The 14,500-nt window shown below is 45.5% G+C and overlaps 1 protein-coding gene across 2 annotated transcripts in view; it reads right to left on the reverse strand.

Annotated features, from left to right (window-relative positions):
• The window catches only part of LOC139263068 (serine/threonine-protein phosphatase 2A 55 kDa regulatory subunit B beta isoform), a 529,859-nt gene that overhangs the window by 41,335 nt on the left and 474,024 nt on the right, over positions 1–14,500 (reverse strand). For both annotated transcript variants that reach the window (XM_070878606.1, XM_070878607.1), the window contains 2 exons: positions 3,873–4,050; positions 635–799 (listed from right to left, as the gene is read on the reverse strand). In XM_070878606.1, the coding sequence (XP_070734707.1) occupies positions 635–799; positions 3,873–4,050 (343 nt within the window). The remainder of the gene's footprint in view (positions 1–634; positions 800–3,872; positions 4,051–14,500) is intronic.

Raw genomic sequence — 14,500 nt, forward strand, 5'->3', positions numbered from 1 at the left:
CACAATCTCTGTCTCACACACACACACTATCACAGTCTCACACAATCAGAATCGCACACACCCACGTGAACCTTGGCTGTTTGTCCCTCCCTAGCCCGGAGTCACTGAGGCAGTTGCAGTGCTCCGACTGCCGCCCGGGCAGGACTAGTTAGACCAACATAGACTGAGCATCGAACCTGGGACCTTCTGATCTGTAGGGCACAACACTACACCAGGCCAACTGTGACCCTTGGGGTACACCACTGTTTTTTCTCTCCAGTCCCCAAAACATCCATTTGTCACTCTCTGTTTTCTGTCCTTTAACCAACCTCCTATCCATCCTGTCTCTTTAATATCTTGTGCCTTAATTTTATTAACAAGCCTCCTATGTGGCACCTTGTCAAGGAACAGAGCTGTTGGTCCCACCGTCCATTCTCTCTCCCCATGGGGAAGTGCCTGGTTTCCACTTGGCAGCTGCCCACGGGTTGGCATGATTGGAATCAGGAGTTCCCCTAATGTGGGGGAGGAATCACAGATGCGCACCCACCTCCCAGTACCCATTCCTCAGATCGGTCACCGAGGAAAGATCTTGTCCGAGGTGGCGGCTGGCGACCAAAATCGTCAGCGAGCGAGCGAGACGGTGGCGGACACTTACGTTTGGCATGCTTGTCGCACAGTGCCGATGCCCGCATGTCGCACAGCCGGATCGTCCCTTTACTGCTGCTGTACACAAACATGTTACACTGGTGAGGGTGGAATTCTGCTGCCGTGATCACCTCTGTCAGCTCCTCCATGTTGGCAGGCTTTATATCTACAATATCTGAAGGACCACGATTTAAGGAAATAACCAGACTCGATTACAACGCCCACGATCCCGCTTCCAGCCCTTCCACAGGTAAATATAGAACATTATGTTTTACCTCCTGTGTCCTGGATGCATTCAAATGGCAAAGTGACTGCGACATAGGTTCAGAGTTAATCACCGGCACCTTCCATCACCCTGTACGCAAATTGGCTCTCGCGTTGCCCTATATTATGGACCTTGTGCATGAAACACAAAAAGTTAGCATGCAGGTAATTAGGAAGGCAAATGGAATGTTGGCCTTTATTGCAAGGGGGATGAAGTATACAAGTAAGGAAGTCCTGGTACAACTGTACAGGACATTGGTGAGACCACATCTGGAATGCTGCGTACAGTTCTGGTCTCCTTATTTAAGGGATACACTTGCATTGGAGGCAGTTCAGAGAAGATTCACAAAGTTGATTCCTGAGTTGAAGGGGTTGTCATATGAAGAAAGGTTGAGCAGGCTGGGCCTATACTCATTGGAGTTTAGAAGACCGAGAGATAATTTTATTGAAGTATATAAGATTCTGAGGAGACTTGACAGGATAGATGCAGAAATGATGTTTCCCCCTCTTGGGGGAATCTAGAACTAGGGGCATAGTCTCAAAATAAGGGGTCACTCATTTAAATCAGAAATGAGGAGGAATTTCTTCTCTCAGAGGGTCGTGAATCTTTGGAATTCTCCACCCCAGAGAGCTGTGGAGGCTGGGTCATTGAATATACTTAAGGTGGAGATAGATGGATTTTTGAGAGATAAGGGAGTCGAGTGTACGGGGAGCGGGCAGGGAATTGGAATTGAGGCCAAGATCAGATCAGCCATGATCTTATTGAATGGCGGAGCAGGCTAGAGGGGTCAGGTGGCCTACTCCTATTTCTTATGTTCTTATGACACTGCTGTGAGCAAACCCTGGAGAAAAATTATAGGAGCTTTTTTTTTTTAAAAAAGCGCTTTATAAAAATACAATATAAACACTTTTGTTTATTAGTTATACCATAAAAAAGGCTGATTGGATGATTATCCAATCGGATAATGAACGGTCTATTTGCTTTCCCATTGGCCGTGGGAAGGTGGTGCACAGTGAGGGTGGACGTGTCGAGCGACCAATGGCTGGAGTCTGGGGGCGGGGCAGAGAGACAGGTCATGTGATGATACCTCCAGGAATATGTCCAACCAGAGTTGGCAACCCAAATTATAGAGTCAATGGCAGGGCTGTGCCTCTGCTAAACTGATAGCCCTTCAAAAGGAATTACATAGAACTACATATAGTATACAGTACAGAATCGGGCCATTCTGCCCAACCAGTTGATGCTACACTCGAGCCTCCTCCCTCTAACCAAGACATTTGCTGCCACTATCAATAGATTATAAAGGTAACCTCGAGCTCAGACAGACATTAAAAGCTAAAATTCGCATACAACAAATTCTATAAAATGGAGAACCGTGATGTATTTATTTAGCCAGTTTAATTTTTCTCCCACTCTGTCAAGAGGTCAATGCACACTTACAACTGACAGTAATAATGTGAAGGAAACTAATTGAAGCTTAATATGAAGAAAGTGGTCTCAATGATAATGAAAAACCACCCTCAAAAGCCTCTTAAAAATATTCCTCTGAATTTTTGCATTCTATACTTAACTTTAATCACAGAATATAATCATGAAAGAATGGTACTTTTTCTTGACAGTATGCAGCAGGCATCAAGGCACTCTGCTCCTGGACCAGTAACTAAAGCTACGGCTAAAGGAGTAAAAACAACTCTTATACAGAACCGAAGGGGTTACTTTCCCCACGAGGATTTCGCTTTCTCATAAACAGATGCAACCCAGAGGCAAATAAAAAAGGCAGTCAAGGTGAGAGGGGTGCAAGTGGAGCCTTGGGGCAAATCCATTCCCAGGCTCGGTCAGGCCACAGCTTGGAGTACTTGTAAATCCACTTATTATTGATCAGGATTTTAATTGCTCCTCTCACTGGCACTGGACACAAAGGGGCTGGTGTCAGATGGAACCAGACCTGTTACCAGAGAATCAGCATCAATAATTACCCTCATCAATCAAGGGCTGTCACTGTCAGTCCCCTCACACAACACCGGATCGTGACAGGGCAAGGCCCATTAAATCTCACAGCATAACTGCCACCATTGACATGGGGGGAGGGGTGCGGTGGGAGGTTAGAGAGTGGCACATCAAACTGGTTTCATACACTGTACTGAGAAAGCAAGTTGAAGAACAAGTTCAATGAATCCTGGACTACTTTCACTGACAGGACCAGGTATTTACCTTCAACGGGTAAGGTAATGTAAAGAAAAGTCACCGTCTCCCACTCGCTCTTCACTTTTGGAGCATTTGTGTGTGAGCTGAATCAGCCTTGGCTCCAATGCTCCAGAGGGTTGAATAGGTTGCCAATACTGCCTTGTCCAGGTTCACACATGAGGAAAGGCTGCTTGACTAGGGTATTGAAGGACTCGTGGAACTATTTGCCAGCAACCTCCCTAACCCTGTAATCTGCTCCAACCCACAACCCTCCGAGATCTCTGCACTCCTCTAATTCTGGCCTCTTGAGCATCCCCGATTTCAATCACTCCACCATCTGTGGCCGTGCCTTGTGTTGCCAAGGCCCTAAGCTCTGGAATTCCCACCCTAAACCTCTCTACCTTGCTCCTCCTTTAAGATGCTCCTTAAAACCTACCTCTTTGACCAAGCTTTTGGTATCTGTCCTAATACTTCCTTATGTGGTTCAGTGTGAAATTTTGTTTTGGAATGTTCCTGTGAAATGCCTTTGGGCGTTTTACTACATTAAAGGTGCTACATAAATACAAGTTTGTTGACTGTAGGAACCTTCGGGAGAGAAGGGGAGATAAAATGAAAGCAAATTTGAATTTTCATTGAGACTATAGGTTAAAAAACAGCCCCCTTATTTGCTTTGTCTCTGGCCCCAAGCCAACTCAGGATCTTATCAGACAATGTCATCCACCATTATTCCACTGATCTCAGTCACCGTAACATGAAAAGATTGGTAACTGACGCAAAACGTTTTCCAGTTGAAGGATACTGAAGCTTCGGTTGGTAATCTCCAGATGCCAAAGGTTTATCCTCAAGTCATCGGCTGACATGTACGTCTCGTAGTCACTATTTACTGATATGGAGTTGATGTGATACGTGTGCGCATTGGCAAACACTCTCCTCGGGCTGGCCTCCACCATCAGGTCCATGGGCCTCAGCACTGGCACCTGGGGACAAGAACACAAGTCAGTCTGAGAAACAAAGTGCATTGGGCCGACCAACTCCTCCACATCGTGCTCTCACCACCCTCTAGTCTCGGGGTCGTGATCTCCCCACTTAGTTTTTTTTTACATAGAGTGAACAGCACCGAAACAGGTCATTTGGCCCAACTGGTCCATACTCTAGCTTGTGCTCCACACGAGCCTCCTCCCACCCTGCTCCATCTAACCCTATCAGCATAGCCTCTATACTTGCCTCAACTGCTCCATGTGGTAGTGGTTCCACATTCTCACCACTTTGACTGAGCCAGTCTATGTTTCTCAAACTGGAGATGGAGGGAGGGCTGTCCCAGCATCCATAGTGGTAGGGAATGAAAGAGAAGAGGCAAAATGCAAAAGACAGAAAGTGGGAGAAGTGGAAGGGAAAGATGGAAAACACAAGAGGAAAGAATATATTAATGTCTTTACAAGCCATGCAGCAGAAACCACTTATAGGTGGGGGCTGATCCCTCAGGTATAGGATCAGCCAAACTGTCATAATGTTGCCCATTGTTGACCAACTAGCAGTACATGGGAAGGACTGGAGGCAGAGCCATTGGTAAGGAATGCTTTTCTAATTTGTGATGATTCATGTAGTTTGGGAGGTGGAGGAGTCCACAATAGCACAAATGCATAATGCCCATCACCACCAGCAGCAGAAATGGTTGGCAAAGAGAAAGTGGAAAATCCCAACATGACCTTTTAAAAAAAAAAGTTATTATTCATTCTCGGGATGTGGGCGTCGCTGGCAAGGTCAGCATTTATTGTTCATCCCTAGTTGCTCTGAATCAAGGCCACTTCAGAAGGCAGTTAAGAGTCAACACATTGGTGTGAAACTAGAGTCACAGTTAGGCCAGGCCGGGTGAGGACAGCAACTATTCTTCCCTAAAGAACATTAGAGAACCAGTTGGGTTTTTACAACAATCCAGCAGCTTCACAATCACATTCACTGATGCCAACTTTTCAATTCCAGATTTTAAAAAACTGAACTCAAACTCTCAAAACTACCATGATGGGATTTGAACTCACAATCTGCTGGAATACTAGTCCCGTCACAGAACCACTACTCTACCGTACTAAACAAAGTGACCCACGAGAAGTAAAAAAGGAAGGTAAATGACATCTGGTGGTGTGCACAGCTCTGCCATTATAGAACCTGCCCAATTCTCACCCCGCTGACTTCAATGGGATAGCAATCGGACGGGTTTTACAATAGGCGGTGCTCTGCGCTCTCAGATTCCCACCCAGGCTGCGAAGCTGCAAAATGAGCAGCATTGTCCTGAAGTAAGAAATTCCATGTCATACTTTTAAGACTTTGAAGCTCAGCTGATTAAATTCTCTGCCTCATTACAAGACTGAGCTATAGAGGGGAGAAAGATTCATGTAGTTTGGGAGGTGGAGGAGTCCACAATAGCACAAATGCATAATGCCCATCACCACCAGCAGCAGAAATGGTTGGCAAAGAGAAAGTGGAAAATCCCAACATGACCTTGCTGGAAAGTGCAGGCATGTGTGGCTCTTGGCTGAGGGCAGGATAGGGCTCTCCTGTGATGTCTCACACCACTGAATCCGGCCAACACTCGCACTTTAGACCCGTACACGGACAAGGGCACAGGGCGAGGGACTGCGGGTGCACAGTGGACATGGAGCCCAGCACAAGCCAGGACTTTCAGGAGCAGAGAGGGGAGAAAGGTCGAAGTGTTGGGGAAAGACAGGGAATGAGGGTGACTTTGTGATGGATTTACTGATTGTGAAGCTTCCAACTGTTCAGTGTTTATTTCATCTTCAGAAATTCCCCCCAAAAACACCCAGAAAAGGATGAATACATTATTGGATAAGAGTTACTGTAACTTTAAATATTCACGGATTTTGAAAGACCTTAAACAACAATCTGGAATTTCCACCTTTAACTCAAAACAGTTCTATTATAAGAATCTATTTTCACTAGGCCTTCCAATGATCTAGAGCATGGGATCTTCCATTTACCTTCCAATTCAATCCCTTAAATCGCTTTGGTGTGTATGTTTGAGTGAGCACGAAGGTGAGTGAGCGCGAGTGCGAGCCTGAATGAGTGTGAGTGATCGCGAGTGAGCTTGAGTATCTGTGTGAGTGTCCGTGTTTGAGTGAGTGTGTGTGTGCTTGAGTGTGTGTGCACCCTTGCGAGTGAGTACGAGTGTGCGTATGAGAAGAGTATGTATGTGTTGGCGAGTGTGTGTATGATTGAGAGTATATGAATGTACATACACCCATCTCAGAAAGAGTTCAGCCACATATGCTGGGTAGCTGTTGGACACCAAGGGTGGAGTGACAGCAGAACACTGAATCTGCCAGCCCTCGCCTGAGCTGTGGCTGTGAAAGGCGCACCGGCTAATTCGGCTTGACAAAAATCAATGATGCATCATTTGGCATGGTTGGATACTGCCAAGTGCCTGGGGAAGCAGGTTGAGATGTTTACTCTGAGATGAGGCAAACCCGACTGTCGTTCATGCAGTCACCTCTGTAGGGGAAGGGCATCAAAACCTCGCCGGCAGAATCTACTGGCAAGACTGAGACAGTTCTTACTAAATTATTAAATGAAAACTACTGACCCGTCTCTAATTAGTCATGCACCTTCAAAGGTCTCCGAGCACAATGAATCAAGCACTGATCTGTTTAACATGGCTGTCAGACAGTGCACACGCCAGAGCAAGATGAATTACCTTCAAAAAATAACCTATGCTTTGTTGCTTTACCCGGTTATATCGCACTGCCTCCACATCTGGAGAGATTCGACAGGCACGCTACTGGGGTGGGGATGAGAAAAAGGCTCGGGTGATTGATAATTCCTCTTATACCTTTCGTCTCAAATCTATCTCTACCTCACAATCTTTCTGGTCTCTAACACCGCCCCTGGCAGACTGGGGATCAGTCCTGGGATGCATCTGCTGTATGTGGCTCTGATAAACTTGCTGACTATTTGGGAGATTCTGATCATTACTTTTTTTTAAAAATAAAGGTATAACTTGCTGCTTTGGACAGTGTTAAACCATGATGCTGGTTGAACCGTTCCGCTGGTTCTGGTGAATGCCAACAATCCCACTATTTGTACAAGAGCAGGGAGTACTCCTAGTGCCTTGGCCAACATTTCTCCTTCTATCAACACCACCAATAAAAAATATTCACCAATGCTGCTGCAGATGATGGCTGTGTTTGCCTATGTAAGTCTTAAAGTAATTCATTGTGTGATACACCTTTGAGATCTTTTGATGTGATGTAACTGATTGACTGGCCAGGAGTTAATTTGCTGTTTGTGGGATTGGCTGCTGTGATTCCCTACTTTGCAACAGTGACTGCACTTCAAAACTAATTCATTGGTTGTGAAGTGCTTTAGAGCATTCTGAGAAAGTGAAAGGTGCTGTCGAAATGTCAGGTCTTAAGGCATTATGTCAATATACGTATTCCTTATTTGTTAGTCCTTGTGGCACATTAACTTCTATGCAATCTGTAGTATAAAATCGGAGGTTAGGATTTTTTTTGACTGACACGTTCAAAGGGCTGAACAGTGAGACAAAGTTGCAGTATATATGGGCTCAATTTCCCCAGTGATTTGCGCCATTTTTTTTTGAGCAGGCTGCTCTTTTTGGCCAAAGTTGAAAAACCAGAGTTCCCCCAATCAATTTGCACTAGTGTAACTCAGTTAGTTACGATTTTTTTAGGTCAGTTTTTTTTTCAGCCAAAGGGGGTGTAATTTATGGAAGTTTGGCCAGCTAAGAGTTACTCCAGTTCTGCTTAGGCCAGCGTATGTGGGCGCTCCAGAGAGTTAAATAAATTGGCGCAAGTAAGGAAATCAGCGCAGCAGGTGCCCGGACACACACTAAAAGAATTGAAAAACGCATAGCAGCAACTTACCTCCGGTCCCATTCTCCCGGAGACAGAGACAGACAGAGAGAGACAGAGAGACAGGAGAGAGAGGAGAGAGAGGAGAGAGAGACAAACTCAGCTCACATTGTATCCCGGGGACTGAGAATGGGACCGGACCAGCAAGCCCTTCAGGCAGGGTTGGAGGTAAGTTGCTGTTATATGTTTTTCAATTCTTTTAGTGTGTTGGGAGCTGGCTGTATGCTTCACTTTGCAGCCTCAGCTCACATTGTGTCCCTGGTTACCATGGCAGCCCGATCTTTTTGGCTCCACCCCCAGAACTAAAGGACAGGTTAGGCCACGCCAAAATGAAGAAACCCAACGGGGAAACTTAGAACATTTCTTTTTTGGCGTACTTGGGCCCTCCAAAAAATCGGGTGTAACTCTTCAAGAACGCCAAAAAAAAGCTTTGGGGAAAATTGAGCTCAATGTCTGTTCTTGAATCTTAATGGCGAACTAATTTACCCAACTGTTCCCTTTTCTCTCCTGTGCCACAACACAACATTAGGAGTGTCAGCCTTGGCTCATTGGTAGCCCTGTCGCCACTGAGTCAGAAGTTTATGGGTTCAAGTCCCCATCCAGACACTTGAGCAAATAATCTAGGCTGACACTTCAGAGCAATATGAGTGAGTGCTGCATTGTTGGAGGTGCTGTTTTTCAGGTGAGACGTTAAATCGAGCTCCGTCTGCTCTCTCAAGTGGATGTAAAAGATCCCATGGAACTATTTCAAAGAAGAACAGGGGAGCTTCCCTGGTGTTCTGTCCAATATTTATCCCTCAACCAGCATTATGAAAACAAATTATCTGACCAATATCCCATTGTGGTTTGTGGGATCATAGAATGAGTACAGCACAGGAGGCTGCCATTTGGCCCGTCGAGCCCGTGAAGGCTCTCTGCAAGAACACCTCAGCTAGTCCCACTCACCCGCTCTTTCCCCATAGCCCTGCAAAATTTTTTCCTTTAGATACTTATCCAATTCTCTTTTGAAAGCCACAATTGAATCTGCCTGCACCACCTTTTCAGACAGTGCATTCCAGATCCTAACTACTCGCTGTGTGAAAAAGTTTTTCCTCATGTTGCCTTTGGTTCTTCTGCCATTCACTTTAAATCTGTGTCCTGTGGTTCTCGCCCCCCCTTCTGCCAAGGGGAACAGTTTCTCTCTGTCTACTGTCTAAACCCCTCATAATTTTGAACACCACTATTAAATTCCTTCTCAACCTTCTCTGCTCTAAGAACAACCCTAGCTTCTCCAGTCTATACTTGTAAATCTTTTCTGCACCTTCTCTAAGGCCTTCACATCCTTCCTAAAGCGCGGAGCCCAGAATTGGACACGATATTCCAGTTGAGGCCAAACCAGTATTTTATAAAGGTTCATCATAACTTCCTTGCTTTTGTACTTTATACTCTATTTATGAAGCCGAGGATCCCGTATGCTTTTTTAATCACTTTCTCAACCTGCCTTGCTACCCTCAATGATTTGTGTACATATACCCCCGGGTCTCTCTGTTCATGCACCCCCCTTCATCATCGTAGGCAGTCCCTCGAAGCGAGGATGACTTGCTTCCACCGAAAAGAGATGAGTTCACAGGTGTTTCAATGTTCCAGATCCTGAACTAATATTCCAGATCCCGAACTACATCTTGAAATGTAGAAGATGCCTGTGCGTGGATTTTTTTAACGTGTGGTGGCTGTTGCACACCAGCCACCACTTACACTCCCCTTAGAATTGTATTGAAAGAGGGTGCATGAACTTGCTGTGCGCAAATTGGCTGCCATATTTCCCTACATTACAACAGCGACTGCAGTTCAAAAGTATAAAGTGCTTTAGGATGCCCGGAGATGGTGAAAGATGCAAAATAAATGCTAGTTTTTTCTACATTAAATCTTTACTGAGTCGAGAATATCTTCAGTCACACAGTCTGCCTATATGAGTCATTGTTCGCAGGCTTTTCTGCAAATTTACTTGTAGACTTTTCAACTAAAAAAAAAACATTTTGTGGTTGTTTAACTAAACTACTTTCACTGCAGTAGTACTGATCTCCCAGTCTAATGCTCGCAGTCATCAATCTGGAAGTACATAAGCCAATGTGGCATAGCAAATCCGTAAACTCATGGTCTAATTCTTTTTCCTGACATTGAACGCGACTCTTTTAGAATCACGTCTGGTCTGAGGCTCTGCTACAACTTGTACACAATCATTTCCAACAGGATGTTGTGCTTTCTGTTATCTTCAGATGCCTCTTGCAATGTAATGCAGATTATGTTATCAGATGGTGGGATCTGTCACCTGTTTTTAAAATAATAATAATTTTAAAAAATGACTTATTTATATAGTATCTTTAACGTACTAAAAAGTCCCAAGGCGCTTCACAACAGTATTACAAAACAAAACAGATAAATTTGGCACTGAGTCACAAAAGAAGAAATTAAGGTAGGTGACCAAAAACTTGTTTAAAGAGGTAGGTTTTAAGGAGCGCCTTAAAGGAGAAAAGAGAGGTAGAGAGGTGGAGAGGTTTAGGGATGGGGTTCCAGAGCTTGAGGCCCAGGCAGATGAAGGCACGGCCACTGATGGTTGAGCAGTTATAATGAGGGATGTTCAAGAGGCCAGAACTTGAGGAGGCAGACATCTCGTGGGGTTGTGAGGCCGAAAAAGATTACAGAGATATGGAGGGGCAAGGTCACGGAGTGATTTGTAAACAAGGATGAGAATTTTGAAATCGAGGCATTGTTCAACCGGGAGCCAATGTAGGTCAGAAAGCACAAAGGTGATGTGATGGGTGATCGTGACTTGGTGCGAGTTCGTACACGGGCTGCTGAGTTTTGGATGACCTCCAGTTTACGTAGTGTAGAATGTGGGGGGCCGGCCAGGAGTGAGTTGGAGTAGTCAAGTCTAGAAGTAACAAAGGCATGAATGAGGGTTACATCATTATCATTATCATAGGCAGTCCCTCGGAATCAAGGAAGACTTGTTCCACACTTAACATGAGTTCTTAGGTAACTGCACAGTCCAATATGAGAACCACAGTTTCTGTCACAGGTGGGGCAGATAGTCATTGAGGGAAGGGGTGGGTGGGACTGGTTTGCTGCACGCTCTTTCCGCTGCCTGCGCTTGTTTTCTGCACGCTCTCGGCGATGAGACTCGAGGTGCTCAGCGCCCTCCCGAATGCGCTTCCTCCACTTAGGGCGGTGTTTGGCCAGGGTCTCCCAGGTGTCAGTGGGGATATTGCACTTTATCAGGGAGGCTTTGAGGGTGTCCTTGTAACCGCTGCCCACCTTTGGCTCCTTTGCCGTGAAGAAGTTCAGAGTAGAGCGCTTGCTTTGGGAGTCTCATGTCTGGCATGCGAATTATGTGGCCTGCCCAGCGGAGCTGGTCCAGTGTGGTCAGTGCTTCGATGCTGGGGATGTCGGCCCGGTCAAGGATGCTAATGTTGGTGCGTCTGTCCTCCCAGGGGATTTGTAGGATGTTGCGGAGACATCGCAGGTGGTATTTCTCCAGTGAGGTGTCTACTGTACATGTTCCATGTTTCTGAGCTATACAGGACGGCGGGTATTACTATAGCTCTGTTACATAGGGTTACATAGATATACAGCACAGAAACAGGCCATTCGGCCCAACCAGTCCATGCCGGCATTTATGTTCCACTCGAGCCATTGGAGGAACGTAAATTCATAAAGCCCCAATTTTAAATGGGAGCTAGCGAAGGCCGAATCATAGATGTGAATCCCGGGTCATTTTAGCTCCTGGGCCCAATTAACACCCGAAGTCTGAACTTCTTTGAAAGGGCACTTTTGTCTCTTGAGCCATCCCTTGCAAAGCTCTTCCTGACGGTTTTTAACATCTCTGTACGGAGCATTTTCTGGGAATGTCAAAAACTAAACATAATTTTAAAGAATACAGGAATAGACTGTGCTACTTTGAAATAAACGTTGCTTCTTTTCATAGTTAGTTATTAATCAAGAGACAAAAAAAAACAATCCACGCCTCACATTCCCCAGTGGTTTAGGAATATGATCCGACGAGTAACAGTGTCCGCCAGTGGCTCAGTGGTTAGCACCCTTGCTTCAGAGTCAGAAGATTGTGGGTTCAAGTCCCATTCCAGGGACTTTGAGCACTAAAATCTAGGCTGACACTCCAGTGCAGTGCTGAGGGAGTGCTGCACTGTCAGAGGTGGTGTTTTTCAGATAAGATGTTAATGGAGGCCCTGGCTGCCCTCTCAAGTAGATATAAAATATCCCATGACACTATTTCAAAGAGCAACAAGGGAGTTCTCCCTGGTATTTATCCCTCAATCAACATAACAAAAACAGGTTGGGGCTGAAATTCAGGGTCTCAGAGACCGCTGTTACTGCCAGTTTGTGGCGGCCATTCGTCAAAATTGAATGGCCACCAATTTGGGGTCAACTGGCCGACCCGACTGAAATTGAGGTTGGGGATTTTTTGGCCTGGACCCGATCCCGCACGATTCTGATGACCGGCGAAAGCAAATCATCAGTTAGTGCAACGCTGGTTTTAATAAAGAAAAATACTTACCTCCCTAAATTCAGCTGAACTCGCCTAAGGCCCGCCCCCATTATGACTTATTTCCTCTGGAACTTTGAAAACATTTGAAAAGTCCTGAAAATGGCTCTTCCAACTGCATCAAAGATCCCAGCAGTAAGTGCCGCTAAAAAAATCATGGGTGTGCCAGAATTTCAGCCCCATTATCTGGTCATCATCATATGGCTGTTTGTGGGAGCTCTGGTCATTATCATATTGCTGTTTGTGGGAGCTTGCTGTGCACAAATTGGCTGCCGCGTTTCCTACATTACAAGAGTGACTACATTTCACAAAATACTTCATTGGCTGTAAAGCACTTTGGGACATCTGGTGGTCGTGAAAGGCGCTATATAAATGCAGGCCTTTCTTTCTTTAAGCGTAAAGTCCAGGAGGATCCCAGGTATCTTATGCTGCCCATTTCCTAACCCGCACCAAGTCCTGTTCACCTTGTTCAAGTCTGGTGTCAGAGCAGTGGGAGGCATTCAAGGAAGAGATAGTGAGGGTCCAGAGCAAATATGTTCCCACAAAGAAAAAGGGCGGGACTCCCAAATCTAGAGACCCCTGGATGTTAAGGAGCATACAGGGTAGGATAAGGCAAAAAAGGGAGCTTATATCAAATACCGAGGGCTCAATACTGCAGAAAGCCTAGAGGAGTACAGAAAACGCAGTGGTGAAATTAAAAAGTAAATTAGGAAAGCAGAGAGAGGGCATGAAAAAATATTGGCAAGTAAAATCAAAGAAAACCCAAATATGTTTTATCAATAGATAAAGAGCAAGAGGATAACTAAGGAAAGAGTAGGGGCTATTGGAGATCAAAAAGGTTAACCTGTGTGTGGAAACGGAAGTGGTATGGTTCTTAATGAACATTTTGCGTCTGTCTTCACGGAAGAGAGGGACGATGCAGACATTGCAGGAGTGCAAAATAGTGGATGGGATAAACATAGAGAGAGGGGAAGTATTAAGTGATTTAGCATCTTTGAAAGTAAATAAATCACCAGGCCTGGATGAAATATATCCCAGGGGGCTGGTAAGATGGTTGGTGGAAGGTTTAGAGGGGATTTGAGGGGGGACTTCTTTACACAGAGGGTTGTGGGGATCTGGAACTCGCTGCCTGGAAGAGTGGTGGATGCAGAAACCCTCACCACTTTTAAGAGATGGTTGGATGGGTACTTAAAGTGGTGTAACCTGCAGGGTTACGGACCTAGAGCTGGTAATAGGGATTAGACTGGATGACCTTTTGTTGGTCGGCGCAGATATAATGGTAAGGGAATACAATACAGCCAGGGTGATCTCCTGGACTAATTTCGATCACCTGGATGGGTCGGAGAGAAATTTTCCCAGATTTTTTCTCCCTAAATTGGTCTGGATTTTTATCTGGTTTTTGCCTCTCCCAAGAGATCACATGGCTCCAGTTGGGGTGGAGTGTAGATGTTTTTAGTATAAGGGGTGTTGCAGTGGTGTGGGGCGGACTGGTTGAGCTGGGTGCTCTTTGCCTTTCCGTTATTGTTCATGGGTTTGTATGCAACCTTTAGGGTGCTGACGAAGGGCCATGCGGCTCTTTGTCGGCCGGCGCAGACACGATGGGCCGAAATGGCCTCTTTCTGCGCTGTAAATTTCTGTTTCTATGTTGAGAGTCAAGGGAGGAAATAGAGGAAGCTCTGACCATCATTTTCCATTTCTTCTGCTGCAGGCATGGTGCCAGAGGACTGGAGGACTGCTAACGTTGTACCATTATTAAAAAGGGGAGAAAGGGATAGACTGAGTAATGACAAGTCAGAGAGCCTAACCTTGGTGGTGGGAAAATTATTGGAAAGAATTCTGAAGGACAGTAACGAGGTGGTAACGAGGAGGGTCGATGAGGGTAGTGCGTTTGATGTAGTCTACATGGATTTTCGCAAGGCCTTTGACAAGGTCCCACATGTTAGTTTGGTCAAAAAATTAAAAGTCCATGGGATCCAAGGCAAAGTGGCAAATTGGATTCAAAAT

The sequence above is a fragment of the Pristiophorus japonicus genome, chromosome 4 (genome assembly GCF_044704955.1).
Source record: "Pristiophorus japonicus isolate sPriJap1 chromosome 4, sPriJap1.hap1, whole genome shotgun sequence".
Lineage (NCBI taxonomy): Eukaryota > Metazoa > Chordata > Chondrichthyes > Pristiophoridae > Pristiophorus > Pristiophorus japonicus.